Genomic DNA, 17,350 nt, shown 5'->3' on the forward strand with positions numbered 1-17,350 from the left:
AGATTGTGAGCTTCTCATTAGCAGGGAACATGTCTGGTTCATTTCTCTAACTCCCAGGGACTAGCCCAGAGTGGTGCCCTGCTCAAAAACATCTGTTCAATGAATGGACAGCAGTTTGACAGGTAACATTCTCCCTGGTGTATCAGTTATATAAAATCAGTTGTGTAAAAGTAATCCTAAAACCAGAATGGGGAGGTGCCTGCTTTCCGGGGACAACTTCTGGCAGAGGAACAGTGAGATGAAAGGTCATTATAGGGAATTCCCAGTGGTTAGGACTCCATGCTTCCACTGCAGGGGCCCTGGGTTTGATCCCTGGTCAGTGAACTAAGATCCTGCAAAATGCGCGGGCATGGCCAAAAAAAAAAAAAAAGAGAACGAAAGAAAGAAAGGTCATTATAAGTTGGACTTGTGTGGATACACAAGAGAAGGGTGTCCAATTGTCTCTTGGTCTTGACCCTCAGGACCAAAGGGACAAAAGCAGGGTATGAGTGTCAAGAATCCCCTCCCTTAGGTTATGGAAAGAGTCTTGGAATCAGAAGTGTTAGGGATTAGTTTTGAGCCAATCTCTGGTGACAATATACTTGCTTTATTAACCTTTATGGGATTGTTCTTTGACCCAAATGAGGTAAGAAATATGTGAGTTCTTTGAAAAATATAAAGTGTTACTGGAATATCAGGCATCCTTGTATTCTCCTCTTACTCCTGATCCTTACTTCTCTTTCATTCTTTCGGTAACAAAATTCTCAAATCAGCAGCCACTAAGGCCAGCTGGGAAGAGCTTAGGCAGTCTCCCTTTGAGTTCCCATTTAGGCCCAAAGACTAGATCCAAGGTGGTAGAGAAGGAAGAACGTGGTTTTTTGTCTTCTAAACCAGGTGACCTTGGGTAAATCACTTCAACTCTCTGAGCCTCAGTTTCCTCATCTGTAAAGTGGAGATAATAATCTTTACCCCACCCACTTTCTAGGGCTCCTGGGAGGGTCAAATGAGACAATGAACATGACAATGCCTTGTAAGCTGTAAAGGTCTGTTCAAATGCTATGGATTTACTTTTTAATCTGTGCTTGAGGGCCCTAGATAAAATTTGCCAAGACGGTTGTTAAGTTTAGACAGTGACATCATACTGGCCTGTGATTGGAGTCCAGGGTGGGGCAGAGAAGGTGGGCCCAGAGTCACAGGGGTGGGTAGAATGCAGCAGGGACCCCACCCACTGCCTGCCTGGAGAAGACCTGAGTCTGCTGTCACTCGTTTTAATGACCTGAAGAAATTCAGTCTCCTGGTTTCCAAACTGTCAAAGACTCTGCCGTGACCACTGTGTTCAGGGGAGACTTGGATTCAAGTTCAAGGGTTGGGGCCACTCTGATTTGGTTCTCTGTCTCCAGGGTCTTTCTTAGCTTGGTGCCCGTGATAGGGATAGAATAGGATAGTTTACAGGTAGTTGAAGAAGTCCCAGTAGGGGACTATAGATAGAGAGGGAAACCTAGGAAACTTTGGAAGACCACTGTAAGTTAATGATCACTCAAGAAAGCTATTGGAACATCGTGGAACGAGGCAGTCTTGCTTAACTATAAAGCCATAAATAAAAGCACAAGATATGCCCTAGGCCATTAAGTGGAAGAAAAATGTCACCACCCTTCTACTGATTTGAATAAGTGCTATGATAATCCTAGTTTGACCTCATAGGGTCAGACACCCTCCTGCCTGATACAGAGGAGGAACTAGTGATGTAAGCCTCATGTCTACCCGAAGAAGGCGGTCTTTTCCCCACCCTCTTTCCCTTGACTATAAAATTGTAGCCCTCTTAATCCTCAGGGCAGAGCTCCCTCACCTCCCCACTTGCATCTCTTACAAGCATCCTATATTAATAGATCTACTTCTTGCCTATCACTTTGCCTCTCGCTGAATTCCTTCTGCGCTGAGGCACAAAGAACCTGAGCCTCAGTAAGTCCAGATACCAGGTGAGTGATTCTAATTAAAAGACCGTGGGTTCAAGTCCCAATCAGGGTTTTGGCTGGGTTCGAGTCCTGGCACGTGGGTTCAAGTCCCAATCTGAGGTGCACTGTTTTACCCAGACATGGTGGGCATCCAAAATAAACCTTTGTTGCTGAACAAAATACAGGTAGTGCATTTTGTGAGATCTGTCATCCTCTTTATTCTCACTTCCTTTGTGTTTGCAAATTCCAGGTGTAGGTAAACATTAAAACACACACACACACAACAGACTATGATTCAGGGAAATGGTAGCCTGACTCATGCCTGAAAATGTGACTGGCCAGTGTTTCTGAAAGGTCAAGGTGCAGAAACGGGTATCCCCATCTTGGCGCTTTGTTAATCCCAGGAGGCTGTGAGACCAGAGTCTCCTGGGAGGGGCTCTCTGGGTACCTGTGGCTGGCTAGGTTTTGGATCCCTTCATTGGCCCTGCTGGTCACTGGAGCTGAAAGAAATTGGCTTTATCCAAAAATATTTGTGAGTGTTTATTGTATGCTTGGCCCTCTACTGGGTGCTTCGGGGAATATGAAAAAGATCCGGTTGTGGCTTCTGTGTTGGAAGCACTCAGCCTACAGTTGAGATGATGAGATAGCCCGAGAGGAGCAGAGGCTCCCCAGTGGCAGGCAGTGTGTGCCCGGGGCTGGGATGTGGTGGACAGTCTCTGACATGGGAGGGCAGAGTTGGGGGTCCTCAAAGACTCGAGAGGAGGTGGAAATATGTGGAGAAGACAAAGTCAATCCCTTTCTCCCCTCAAAATGTCTTCTCTCCTTTTCTGGCTCCAATTAGGAGATTGTATAAGTTTTCTGTTTCTGCCTAACAAAAAAACCACAAACGTCTCAACTTAAAACAGTGCCTACAAGTCCAGGCAGGACTTGCTGGCTGTCAGCTGGGGGTCACTTTCAGCTCCTAGAGGCCACCCTCTTACCTTTTCCATGTGCCCCCTCCCCCTCCCATCTTCAGTCTAGCAGTGGTGCCTCAAATCCCCCTGGTGTTTGGAATCTGTGACTTCCTCTTCTGCTACCAGCTGGAGAAAACCCTGTGCTTTTAAAGGACTCATGTGATTAGGTCAGGCCCACTTGGATAGTTTCCTTTGGATTAGTTCAAAGTCAACTGATTAGTAACTGTAATTACATCTACAGAATGCCCCTTGTCATGTGCTAACATAATCACCGTCCTGAGGATTAATGTGGGAAATAATGTGGGAGCAGAGGATTTTAAGATTCTGCCAACCGCAGATATGTTAGTAGAAAGGAAGAACTGAGGGGCTGACCTCAGGCCTTCGTGGTAGGGATGGAAGAGATGAAGGAAGCTAAGGAGTGGGAAGAACTTGTTCTATGGCAAATGGTGTACCAGGCATTGTCACAAGTGTCATCCCCCTCCTCATATCACAGCTATACAGTAGGTATTGTTACCATTATCCTCATTTTATTAGTGGGAACACTGAAGCTTAAAAAAAAAAAAAAGGCACAGCTACTCAATGGCAGCTCTGTCTAATTCCAAAGCCTCCTCTTTCCACTATGCCATCTTGGGAAAGAGGAGGAGGGTAATGCAACAGATTTTGGGGAGATAAAGTGCAAAGCTCTTGGCATCTGATTTGCTGTGGGGCAAAAGAAAGAGAAGAATCTGAGTCTAGGGGAGGGGGGAGGATGGTGGCGTCATTAATTGAAGTACACCTAAGGGCTAATTCAGTGGTGTGGAGGAACGACACTGATTGTTGTGTGGATTTCAAATATTCAGGATCCCCAGGCTCTGTGAATCCATACCTCTTGCCTTTAGAGAAGCTGGTTCTTTCAATAAGGAGGGTGCAGGGCCACCAGTCTTGATACCTGGTAACTGTTTTATTTATTTATTTTTTTAAAATTAATTAATTAATTAATTAATTTTTGGCTGTGTTGGGTCTTCGTTTCTGTGCGAGGGCTTCCTCTAGTTGCGGCGAGCAGGGGCCACTCTTCATCGCGGTGCGCGGGCCTGTCACTATCACGGCCTCTCTTGTCGCGGAGCACAGGCTCCAGATGCGCAGGCTCAGTAGTTGTGGCTCACGGGCCCAGCTGCTCCGCGGCATGTGGGATCCTCCCAGACCAGGGCTCGAACCCGTGTCCCCTGCATTGGCAGGCAGATTCTCAACCACTGCACCACCAGGGAAGCCCTGGTAACTGTTTTAAGGCCCCAAAATAGCTGAGAACCCTGCAGGTGTGAGGTTCAAGCAGGGGAGGGAGAGGGGGTAGGAATCACCACCAGCCAATGTTAACATCAGTGCTGATTACAGGAACCCTTCTTTGCCAAGTGTCTGGGCAGCCTCGGTGTTCAGGCTGGCCTGACTCTTTTGGACTCTGGCGCAGGGATCACACAGATGGGTCCTGCTGTGAAATTGGTACACTGACTGGGGGAAATCACAGTGCCTGCCCCTGGTACTCCTCTGGACCATTTCTGATAAATTAGATCATGGTAACTCATATTTTTGCTTCCCTGTCTTTCTTTCCCCATTCTGTTTCCAATGGATGATGATTACAAAGGCGCTTTGATGGAAAATACGGGATCTCTGTAAGACCCCTCTCTGTGAACGTGGCCTGGAGTATTAGGTCGTGCATATGTCAGTGCTGCTGAGTTGCCTCTTCACCCGCCTTTCTCCACACTGCTGGGACTCTACCACTCACAGCAGGATGAGACTTCTCTGTGGTTTTGTCCTTGCCCTGTTTTGGAGACTTACAATCTCAACAGTACTAACACACTCAAAGAAATGCTTGTAATTAAGAACTTTAATGGAAGGTGTGACTAAGTCGGATGTTTTCTCTGAGGGCTATGCCAGCCGTGGTTCTGTGCCCTGGGAGTTTGGTCAAGGGGGACATCTGGAAGGGCTGGCGGTGACACGGCAGGTGATGGGGAGGAGGGGCCTCTACTGCAGGGCATTTGAGGATGACCAGGGTTGGGTTAAGTAGACAGGAGAAGGGAAGGCCTCCTGGGCAGGGAGAGAGCTAAGCACAGATGTGCAGGTCTGAACGAGCCTGGTTTGTTCACGGACGTGAGCCCTCCGGTCTGAACCGAGGGAGGGAGTGCTACCTTCATCTGAGAGCATGACTCTCCGTCCTCTTCCCTCGCTCTCTAATTAAGACTATGAGGTGATCATCCTAAGTGAAGTAAGTCAGACAGAGAAAGACATATCACAGGTTATCACTTATATGTGGAATCTAAAAAAATGATACAAATGAACTTATTTACAAAACAGAAACAGACTCACAGAGAAAACAAATTTACAGTTACCAAAGTGTAAAGGGGGTGGGGAGGGATAAATTAGGACTTTGGGATTAACAGATACTAGTATATATAAAATAGATGAACAACAAGGACCTACTGTATAGCACAGGGAACTATATTCAATATCTTGTAATAACCAATAATGGAAAAGAATCTGAAAAACGTTATATGGTATAACTGAGTCACTTTGCTGTACACCTGAAACTAACACAACATTGTAAATTAATTATACTTCAATTAAAAAGAAAAGACTAAGGATTTTTTAAAAAGTTAATTTATTTTTGGCTGCCTTGGGTCTTCATTGCTGCGCACGAGCTTTCTCTAGTTGTTAGTCTTCATTTCTGTGTACGGGCTTTCTCTAGTTGATAGTGAGCAGGGGCTATTCTTCATTGTGAGGTGCAGGCTTCTCATTGCCGTGGCTTCTCTTTGTTGCGGAGCACAGGCTCTAGGCACGCGGGCTCGGTAGTTGTGGCGCACCGGCTTAGTTGCTCCGCGGCATGTGGGATCTTCCCAGACCAGGGATCAAACCCGTGTCCCCTGCATTGGCAGGCGGATTCTTAACCACTGCGCCACCAGGGAAGTCCCAAGACTAAGGATTTTTTAGCTTTTCTTCCCTGCCCTAGGCGTATGGATGGATGGATAGGGGCCGTCCCTTCCCGCCCAGTCTCAGGGGCATGTGTGCAGGATAGTTTTCCCCTTAGGTTTCTCCTGCCTCCCAGTTGGTGTCCTTTCCTTGGCCTCACCCTAACTGTTTTCTTTAAAAAGTCCTGTTTTTGTTTTTTTACCAAGGAACTTGACTTGCTTTGTTTTCATTTTTGCAGATAACCGCAGTATTAAAGTTGAATGCATTTAACTGTCATTGTGTAGTTTATCTAACATTATTTTACCCCTTTCTGGCAACCACGACTGTTTCATGTTCAGTTATTGCACTTTTTCTAGTGGTGCCTAGGAAGATGGGGGCCTGTTTTTGGTCCTCATGGTGTGCAGAGCTTTCCTCTTCAGGCAGGTAAGTAACTCTGGGCTGGAGATGCCTTTCTCTTCTTTGAATCTGACAATGTAGTAAAAAATAAGCCCAGTGATGATACAAATTGTGGGGAAATGAGTCTACTATCGTATTCGGTTTCTGTTATCACATGCACGGAAATCAGCTGGAGTTAGTTTACAGCAAAGAGTAGAATTTCTTTGAAAGATTCAGAGATATACCATGAGATTGAAGGACAGGAGCAGACTGGGTCTCAGGAAGGGACTTGACCCAGGGGCTGGCTGGCCATCAAGAAACGGGGCAGCATCTTGGTGTGCAAGGTGGCAGGTTGGCTGTCCCTGCCTCCAACCCATGCGTGAGGCAGAAAAGGGCCATCCTGATCTGTTCAGATATAGTTCCCTCCACTCAAGAGGCCAGCCAAGACTCAATGAGGATCTGTTACTCCTGATTCCAAATACGTTCTGGAGAACCGCCCTTAGTCCAAACAACAGAGACCAGTTGGGTTCACAGAACACAAACCCCGCATGTTGGAAGCCTGGCCTATGGAAGGGGCCAGCTTCATCAAAACGGGCTTCCTCCGAATGTCTCTCCTGCCAAACCAGACAGATGGTCAACATCGCGTTGTTACCGGAATGCTTTTCATGTTTCACAATGAACTAGAGACGTTGTGTAGAGACGGTGGAGGTGATGGAGATTGAGTGACGGAAGGAACTACGTAAAAGACCTGAATCTGGCTTGTTTTCGGCCCTCAGCTCTTCATGGGCTGTCCAACTTTCCAGTAGAGGACTTGAAAGATGTGGGACTTAGCTAAGACATCATCAGATGCATTTGCTCCCAAACCTCATTACATTTAAAAAAAAAAAAGAACGCTTGACTGAATGTTTTGAAGGTTTTTGTTGTAAGGGATGCAGGCTTTTAAAAAATTATTCTTGGAAGGTAATTGGTAAGCTGTTGGTAGAGAATTGCTAAGAAAAAGGTTTTTGGGGTGGATTTGTTTAAACTGGCCCCTAACTGATGAGAGAGTAGATGTTTTCATACTTCTTGAGAACGATTGTCCTTTAATAGAAGTAACACTTAGTACTCATCTTGGATACAGAAGACTCAATTGGGTCTCTAGGCAAGTTCTTTAGTATCTCTGAGCCTCAGTTTTGCTACTGTGAAATGGGATCAGTAGTCGGATCTGCTTCTTAGTATCGGAAGCGTACATGAATTAACGCATGGTGTGTGCTTGTCATCCCTTGTATATAAGGATTCAGTCAATGCAATCTTACAAAATTATTGATTAAGCCTGTGCTAATAGTTAAGGATTAATGAGAAAGGAACAAATTGTGCTTGAGTGTTTGTTTCTTAAAAAGCACACTCTGTGAATAACATTTTACAAATATTTGCTAACGTTGCCTATGTTTAGCTGTGTAATAAAACGTTATATTTTATTTTTAAAAGGAAGAAAAGTAGGCTTTTGTGTGTCACAAGAAAGGCATCCCTGGCCTAAGCCTTTTGGTATCAGTCATGAGATTTTTTTTTTTAATTTAATTTTTTTTGTTGAAGTATAATTGATTTACAATGTTTCAAGTGTACAGCAAAGTGATTCAGTTATATACATGCATACCTATATATACATATACATGCATATATATTCTTTTTCAGATACTTTTCCATTATAGGTTATTACAGGATATTGAATATAGTTCCCTGTGCTATACAGTAGGTCCTTGTTGTTTATCTATTTTATATATAGTAGTGTCTGTTAATCCCAAATTCCCAATTTATCCCTCCCCCAACCTTTCCCCTTTGGTAACCATAAGTTTGTTTTCTGTCTGTGAGTCTATTTTTTTTTTTTTTTTTGGATTGGGTTTTTTTTTGTTGTTGTTGTTTTATTATTTTTGACTGCGTTTTGGGTCTTCTCGCTGCACGTGGGCTCTCTCTAGTTGCAGTGTGCGGGCTTCTCATTGCAGTTGCCTCTCTTGTTGTGGAGCACGGGCTCTAGGCGCACGGGCTTCAGTAGTTGTGGCCTGTGGGCTCAGTAGTTGTGCCTCACAGGCTCTACAGCGCAGGCTCAGTAGTTGGGGCGCATGGGCTTAGTTGCTCCGTGCATGTGGGGATCTTCCCAGACCAGGGCTGGAACCTGTGTCCCCTGCATTGGCAGGAGGATTCTTAACCACTGCGCCACAAGGGAAGCCCTGTGAGTCTATTTCTGTTTTGTAAATAAGTTCATTTGTATCATATTTTAGATTCCACATATAAGTGATATATGGTATTTGTCTTTTTCTGTCTGACTTACTTAGTATGTTCATCTCTAGGTGCATCCATGTTGCTGCAAATGGCATTATTTCATTCTTTTTTATGGCTGAGTAATATAGTCATAAGATCCTTTTGTTTTTAATTGTAAAATATATATGACATAAAATTTACCATCTTAACTATTTTTAAGTGTGTAGTTCAGTGTTAACAAGTACATTCATACTGTTGTGCAACCACCACCACTATCCATCCCCAGAACGATTTCATCCTCCCAAACTGAAACTCTGTCCCCCTTAAATACTAACTCCCATTCCCCCTCTCCCAGCCCCTGGCAACCACCCTTCTTTCTGTCTCTATGAATTTGACTCCTTTAGGTACGTCATGTAAGTGGAATCATACAATATATTTGCCTTTTTGTGAGTGGCTTATTTCACTGAGCATTATGTCCTCAAGGTTTATGCATGTTGTAGTGTGTGTCAGAATTGCCTTCCTTTTTAAGGCTGACTAATATTCCATTGTATGTATATACCACACTTTGCATATCCATTCATCTGTCAATGGACACTTGGTTGGCCTCCACCTCTTGGCTGTTGTGAATAATGCTGCTAGGAACATGGGTGTGCAATTATCTCTCCAAGACCCTACTTTCAGTTTTTTGAGTATATATCCAGAAGTGAAATTTCTGGATAGTATGGTAATTCTATTTTTAAGTTTTTGAGGAACTGCCATACTGTTTTTCATAGTGGCTGCCCCATTTTACGTTCCCACCAGCAATGCACAAGAGTTCCAATTTTTCCACATTCTCATGAACATTTGTTATTTTCTGGTTTTTTTTGGTAGTAGCCATCCTAAGGTGTGAGGTAATATCTCATCCTGGTTTTGATTTGCATTTCCCTAATGATCAGTGATTTTAAGCATCTTTTCTTTTTTTTTTTCTTTTTGATTTTTTTTTATTACCCAAAGAAGCTTCATTTTTTTATTTAGCTTTCTGACTCTGTGCTTGTGCTTTCAACACTTTCACAACGATTTTCTGCTCCTCAATGAGGAAAGCGCGCCTGATCCTGTCGCGGACACATTTAGCACACATGGAACCACCATAGGCCCGGCTAACATGTTTTTTCGTTTTAGACAACCTCATAAGAACTTTAGGTCTCACAGCACGAACTCCTCGAAGTCGGCCTGGGCACACGCCACATGCAGATTTTGGTGCTTTCCCAACTTTCTTGGTATAAAGGTAAACAATTCTATTACCAGGGGTTCGGGACAGCCTGGTTTTGTTAGAGGCTGTATTGTAGGACAGCCTACGACGGTATGTCAAACGCTGAACCATCCTGAATGCCTCTAGATACTGTCCCCGGAAGAGGAAGAAGACGCATCTTTTCTTTGTTGGCCATTTTTATGAGTCATGAGATCTTGATTAAGACATCACTGCCATCTGTTGTATGCCATATCCTGACTGTAGGAAAAGTACCTAAGGGGGCAAAATGCAATCTTTTAAATCTACAGAGACAGAAAGTAGATTAGTGGCTGCCTGTGCCTAGGAAGTGGGGAGGGGCAGAATGGGGAGTGACTGGTGATGGGTATGGGGTTTCTTTTTGGGGTGATGAAATATTCTAAAATTAGATAGTGGTGATGGTTTCACAACTCTGTGACCCTACTAAAAACCATGGAATTGTGCAATTTAAAAGGGTGAATCTTGTGCATACTAGCATATCTCAATAAAGCTGTTTTTAAAATATTGCCTTTTGAAAGTAGAACTAAAGCAGTAACAGTGAGGGGAGTGTGTGGGGGAGGGATGGAGTGGGTGTTTGGGGTTAGCAGATGCAAACTATTATATATAGGATGGGTAAACAACAAGCTCCTACTCTATAGCGCAGGGAACTATATTCAATATCCTGTGATAAACCATAATAGAAAAGAATATAAAAAAGAATGTATGTATATGTATAACTGAATCACTTTGCTGTACAGCAGAAATTAACACAACATTGTAAATCAACTATACTTCAATTAAAAAAAGAAAAAAAAACAGTAATAGTGATAACAAATGTCACTACTTCATCACTCTACTGAGTGAGAGTGAATGTTACAAATTTTGGGTGAATTTACATTCCTACCCAGAATTTTAGTCACCCTCTCCCTCCCTCCACTTTCCCAAATCAATTCCTCTTCCTTCCTTCTGATTCTGTCTTATGAGTCTTCCTTAGGTTTTTCTAACCCAGGAAACTTCTTTTTTTTTTTTTTTTTGGCTGCACCGCAGGGTGCAGGATCTTAGTTCCCTGACCAGGGATCGAACTTGTGCCCCCTGCAGTAGAAGCGCAGAGTCTTAACCACTGGACCGCCAGGGAAGACCCAACAACCTGGGAAACATCTTCATTTCATCTGCAGGGGAAAGCAGACCTGCACGTATGGCAGAAATAGAAAGTTAGGGAAGAGTCAGCCAGCCTGGGGTATCTCTGGGTCTCACCCCCCACCCCGGGAGAATGTCCTGGTTTGAGGGGGAGAGTCTCTTTAGAAATGGGGTAGGCAGAGGCATCAGCTGTGTTACACAGGGCCTGGGAAAGTGCCCTCCTGATTCCCACATGTCTTCAGAGGCCTGAAGTCACGCCATTGGTTCGTCCTATTTGTCCTGCAAGTCTAACTGGAGCAAGGCTTTGAGGGTAAGAGTCAAGGTTTAGGTGCCTTGGAGGAGAAGACACCCGAAGTGGTGGGCAGCCCTGGGCATGTCACCGTGGCATGAGGCCGGCCCCCAGGCAGCCAGCAAAGCCCACCAAGACCCTGGCTTTCTCAGGCTGAGTGCCTTTGGGCATGAGTCACAGACCTGCATGTGTATGAAGAGCTTTCCAGGCATGGCTCTGCATGTATCCAACTCCACAGGTCTTCCCTGGTAAATGCGGAGGGTGCCCCCTTGCAAGCTTACTTTCTTGCCCAGGAAGAAAGAGAAGGGACTAAGAAAGCTGGAGGAGAATGGCAAATAGTTGAAGGAAGGAAGTGCTAGAGACATATTTTGGTAGAGTTTGGGGTAGAGGGCTGTCGAGCCTCTCTCTTCCTACAGTGATGCTTCTGTAGGTCTTAGACATCAGCAGAAAAGCCTGTCACCCCTCCACCTGCCATCCTGTTCAGAATGAGGAAACGGGTCCTGAGAGAGGAAATGCCTGGCCCAGGGTTGCCTGGCCAGTTCATAGCAGAGCCAGAGCCCCCAGCTCCCCAGCCTGTGCAGTCCCCTCACGCGCCACATGGCTGATCTAGCCTAGCCAACAGCCGGGGTGTTCATTGCTAAGGAGGAGCCTCTCCCAAGGGCCTCTGTCCACCTGGGCTGCATATGTGCGCCCCTTCCCATGTGTGGCCCTGGTGGCTTTCTTTGGAGCGGGCTCCTCTCCTGGTTTGCCTTCTGCCTTCTCTGCTGCAGCCCCCTCCGTCCCCACACCTGGACCATCTGGAATCGCAGCTCTGCTGAGGATCCCTGCACCTTTGCCCACCCCCTCTGCCATGTTCTGCTGCCTGTGGGCCCACACCAACGTGGATTTACCAAGTACAGAGAGTTCTCCTCTTGTTTCTGATTGCTTAGGGAGAATAAAATATTGCTTCTCAGACTTCAGAGTCTTAGCCCTTAAGTAGTGACAATTGAAAACAATTATTTGCAAAATCTTCCCCTTGGTGTTTATTATAGTTCCTGATGCTCTCCTGCTCTGATATATATCCAGGACAAGGTCTGTGGCTTAAAGGGGTTAGATACCCAGGCCAGGAAGGGCTATTCCATCCCCTAGGCCTCACAGCCTGTTCCACTGCCGTGGCCCAGATCATGTTCTCTGGGGTCAGGAGTCCTAGGAAGCTCTCCGTGTCTTGGAAAGTCTGGCCTGCACTCCTTGGGCAAAGGGGGGATGCCCATTCCTCCTCTGCTCCAGCTCTGTCTCCCTTTCCCCTCTCTTTCTTCCTTCATCCCTCTCTCCTTCCCTTCCTCTCTCCTTCGTCTTCTTTTCATCTCCAGACTTTCTCACCCTTGGGACCAAACGTCATCCAGTTACTACTGGTGTGTAGTTCTGTCTCAGTGACGTGGCTGTTTTTGCATATGGATATGATAGAGTGGTTGGCTCATTCATTGTCCTTTGTGATACCGACCAGACCATCGGGGAATGGCTCAGGCCAGAAACCAGTTTGAGAAGCCAGGCTGTTTCCAGGGCGGGAATCTCTTCCTTTCTGTTTCACTCCTGGAGGTAAGCCCTGGGGAGATTTTGTGGCCTCTTGATGCAGGGTGTAACCGGGAAGCAATGCATCCTGCAGTCTGTGTGTGTTTCCACCTCTGCGCTTTTACTCCAAGAGCCTTGCTTCTCTGGAACGTCCTCTGTGGACCCAGCCTGTCTTCCATTAAGGTCCCCCCCACTCTCAGGCAGAAGCCCTAGATGAACTCCATTGTATTAACTCTGTTGTAACGACTCCCACAGAGCATCCCAACTCTTTGTTTGCTAGGCAGTCTACGCCCCTAGACAACACGGGAGGGAGGGAGTATCTTGGAGGTGGGGCTACACTGATTAGCCATCACATCCCAAGCCTGGGTGCATGGCACGTGTGGACAGAACAGTGTGAAGTGGGCTCTCCGCTACTTGAACTTCACGGCACTGCACTGGTACAGCACTTGGCATCATCTTACTAGTTGTTTTTTCCTGCATATACACTACTGCCCACCCCTGCACCCCCAAACACAATTAGGACAGAGGTGTCCAGCCCTGCAGGCAGAGTCTTGCTATTACTGACCAGGGTTCTTGGCTCCTTAATCAGCAGAAGTTGATCAGAGGCCAGACAAGAAATTCAGGCAAGGCTTTATTGGGACCCCTGCCGCAGGGGGCTCGGGGGGGGGGCGTGCTGGGGAGCAAGAACAAACAACAGGTTTCCTTGCTCCCTCCCTCCCTGAGGTGGCGTGAGCTGGTTCCTTATATGGAGTGAAGGTGGGGTGTGTCCAGGGGTCCGGCTGGAGGGGTGGCTTAGGTGATTTGCCCACCCCTTTGGTGATGTGTGCAGGGGGCATGCGCAGGACCCTGCTTTTTCTCCCAACCCCCTGCTTTTGCTCCTGGCTCTTCAGAAGTGGCAGTTGGGCTTTTTCTCTGTGTATCTTTTTGTCCATACTTTGCCCTAACTGCCAAGCCCGCAGTTATTTTTAGTCTTATGGTTTCTTTGTATTTTGTTGCTCCAGGAGACGTTTGTCCAGGTGGAAGCACTGCAGCAAAGGGTCCCAGGTCCCAGCCTGTCTCATTGCAACCACTAGATGCTCTACAGGTTGAGCTAAAGAAAATGCCACTGCTTGACCATTTTTAACCTGCGGAATCCTAAGTGTCCTTTGACGAGGAGACAAAGTATTCATTGCCCGGGGTGTCCTGATATAATTTGTGACTAAGTCCTCAGGCACCTTCCCTGCCTGCCAGGCCTTCTTTCAGGTGTAAAAAAAATATTAAAAAAATGTCAAATTCATGTCAATTTATTGACTTACATTAGAGCTAGAACTGCCGGGCTAACCAGTTACATCTCCCTGTTGCAGCAGGAAAATCTCCCTGGGAGGACGACTTGGCTTCACAAAGTTGCCTGGTGAGCAGAGAACTCAGATGATCTCAAAAGGGATTGAGGGGGCACGGGGGCCTGTGCGGGGGTGGGCCAGCCCAAAGCAGACTCTCTGCAAATTGGGTGCAGAAAAGGCGGGTTTTCTCTGCAGTGGAATGTGCCCTGTGAAGGCAACGAGAGTTGATTGGTGAGCACGCTCAGATAATCACAGGGTCGTTGGGGGAATCCCAAGCACAGCTTGATCCCCACTGAACACAGTTTGCTACAGCCCACCGGGGAAGCTGGCAGGGGGTGGGGGTTGTCGTCAGTGATTTCCCACCCTTCAAATAACCCATGAGGGTCGTGGCTAAAACAAGGAGGAATTACCTCCCAGAATATATTTTCTTTTTCTTTCTTCCTCCCTCTCTTCCTGCCTCCTTCCTTCCTTCCCAATTTTCTTTCTTTCTGTCTTTCTTTATTCTTTTCTCTCTGGGGCCTTCTTCTTTGAATTATAGTTTATTTACAATAAAATGCACATATTTTAAGTGCGCAGTTCAATAAGTTTTGACAAATATATATACTCAGGTAAGTACTATGTCACCCTGGAAAGTTCCCTTGTGCCTTTTCCCGTCAAGCTCTTCCCCAAATGTCCATCACCTGAAACGATAAAGGAGTGGATAAACACAATGTTGCCCATCCACACAACAGAATATTACTCAGCCATGAAAAGGAAGGACGTTCTGATTCATGCTGCAACGTGGATGAACTTTAAAAATGTGATGCTGAGTGAAGGAAGGCAGATCAAAAGGCCACGTATTGTATGATTCCATTTATACGAAATGTCTAGAATAGGCAAATCATGGAGACAGAAAGTAGATGCATTGTTCAGCGGTGGGCTAGGGGTGGAGGGGTGCTAATGGATATCAGGTTTCTTCTGGAATTAGCAGTGACAGTTGCATAATTCTGAATATACTGAAAACTACTGCATTGTACACTTTAAAAAGGTAAACTATATAGCATATGAAATATATCTCAATAAAGCTGTTATTTAAAAAAAAGATATGGAACATTCCCATCACCTCAGAAAGTACCTTCGTGCCACTTCCTGGTCAATTCCTACATTAGCCCCCCAGAAGCAACCACAGTTGTGCTTTTTTCCAACATAGATTAATTGTGTCTGTTCTAGAACTTCATATAATTGGAATCATATACTAGGTACTCATTTCTTTCACTCAGCATAATGTTTCTGAGATTTGCCCATATTGTTGTGACTGTGCACTGTGCCTTTTTTTTTTTCCTGAGTAGTGCAACTTTACCATAGTTTCTTTTTTCTTTTCTTTTTTAAAGTATATTTATTTATTTATTTTTGGCTGTGTTGGGTCTTCGTTGCTGCGTGTGGGCTTTCTCTAGTTGCGGCGAGCGGGGGTTACTCTTCATTGTGGTGTGCAGGCTTCTCATTGTGGTGGCTTCTCTTGTTGTGGAGCACGGGCTCTAGGCGTGCAGCCTTTAGTAGTTGTGGCACGCAGGCTCAGTAGTTGTGGCGCACGGGCTCTATAGTACAGGCTCAGTAGTTGTGGCATATGGGCTTAGTTGCTCCGTGGCATGTGGGATCTTCCTGGACCAGGGCTTGAACCCATGTTCCCTGCATTGGCAGGTGGATTCTTAACCACTGCACCACCAGGGAAGTCCCCATAGTTTCTTATAGATGGGCATCTGGGACATTTCCAAGTTTGGGCATTATGGATAAAACTGCTATGGATATTCTTGTAAAAGTCTTCTCATGGACATGTGTTTACCTCTTTCTTAGGTAAATACCTAGAAATGGAGGTGCTGAGTCTATGGTTTTATTTTTCGTTTTATAAGAAACTGGAAGACTTTTTTCCAAAGTGGTTTTACCATTTTACACTCCCATCAACAACTTTTAGAGTTTTGGTTGCTCCATATCCTCACTAATATTTGGTGCTGTCAGTCTGTTTAATTGTAGCAATTCGGGTTGGTGTGTTGGAAATTTAACATGTTTATGAATTCCAGTTTACTAATTTTTTTGTGGCTAGTGCTTTTTGTGTTTTGCCTAAGAAATATTTGCCTACTTCTAGGTCATGAAGATATTCTCCTTATGTTTTCTCTTAGATGCTGTATGGTTTTAGTTTTTCATTTAGGTCTAGGATTTATTTCAACGTAATTTTTTGGTGTAATGTAATAAGTTGTGGTTCATTTCTTTTTTCCCTTTTGGGTAGACAGTTATTCTAGCCCACTTGTTTTTTTTTTCTTTAAATATATTTTATTTATTTATTTATATTTATTTATTGGCTGCGTTGGGTCTTCCGTTGCTGTGCGCGAGCTTTCTCTAGTTGTGGCAGGCAGGGGCTACTCTTCCTTGCGGTGCGAGGACTTCTCATCGCGGTGGCTTCTGTTGTTGCGGAGCACAGGCTCTAGGTGCGCAGGCTTCAGTAGTTGTGGCACATGGGCTTCAGTAGTTGTGGCTCGTGGGCTGTAGAGCGCAGGCTCAGTAGTTGTGGCGCACGGGCTTAGTTGCTCCATGGCATGTGAGATCTTCCTGGACCAGGGCTGGAACCCGTGTCCCCTGCATTGGCAGGTGGATTCTTAACCACTGCGCCACTAGGGAAGCTCTCTAGCCCACTTGTTGAAAAGATTTTTCTTTCCCCATTGAACTATCTTGGTACTTTTGCTGAAAATCAATTGGCCATATATATGTAGGGCTATTTCTGGACTCTATTTTCTGTTCCACTGATCTATTTGTGTATCCTAATGCTAATACCAAGCTGTCTTAATTACTGTTGTTTATAGTAAGTCTTAAAATCAGCTACTGTAAGTCCACCAACTTCATTCTTTATTAAAATTATTTTGACTATTCTACGTCCTTCTCGTTTCCACTTAAATTTTAGAATCTGCTTGTCAATTTCTAAAAAAAAAGCCTTCTGGAATTTTGATTGGGTTTATATTGAATCTGTAGATCAATCTGGGGAGAATTGACATCTTAGCAATATTGAGTTTTCTAACCTAGGGGTCCCCAACCCCCGGGCCATGGACTGGTACCAGTCTACAGACTGTAAGGAACTGGGCCGCACAGCAGGAGGTGAGTGGCAGGCAAGAGAGTGAAGCTTCATCTGCTGGTCCACATTGCTCCCCATTGCTCGTATTACCACCTGAATGATCTCCCTACCCCCGCCCCCCACCGTCTGTGGAAAAATTGTCTTCCCCGAAACCAGTCCCTGGTGCCAAAAAGGTTGGGGACCACTGTTCTAATCCATGAACATGGTACATCTCTTTATTCATCTAGGTCTTTCATTTCTCTCAACAGTGTTTGGTAGTCTTCAATATAAAAGCCTTGCACATCTT

General features: G+C 45.3%; 1 protein-coding gene across 1 annotated transcript; it reads right to left on the minus strand.

Moving 5' to 3' along the window:
• Positions 1 to 9,419: 9,419 nt before the first annotated feature.
• On the minus strand, positions 9,420 to 9,826 carry LOC103015771 (60S ribosomal protein L34-like). Its single transcript, XM_057529389.1, has one exon. It carries the CDS (start codon positions 9,789 to 9,791, stop codon positions 9,438 to 9,440), a length of 354 nt encoding a protein of 117 aa, XP_057385372.1. The 5' UTR covers positions 9,792 to 9,826; the 3' UTR covers positions 9,420 to 9,437.
• Between the last annotated feature and the right edge of the window lie 7,524 nt (positions 9,827 to 17,350).

This window comes from Balaenoptera acutorostrata, chromosome 15 (assembly GCF_949987535.1).
Source record: "Balaenoptera acutorostrata chromosome 15, mBalAcu1.1, whole genome shotgun sequence".
Lineage (NCBI taxonomy): Eukaryota > Metazoa > Chordata > Mammalia > Artiodactyla > Balaenopteridae > Balaenoptera > Balaenoptera acutorostrata.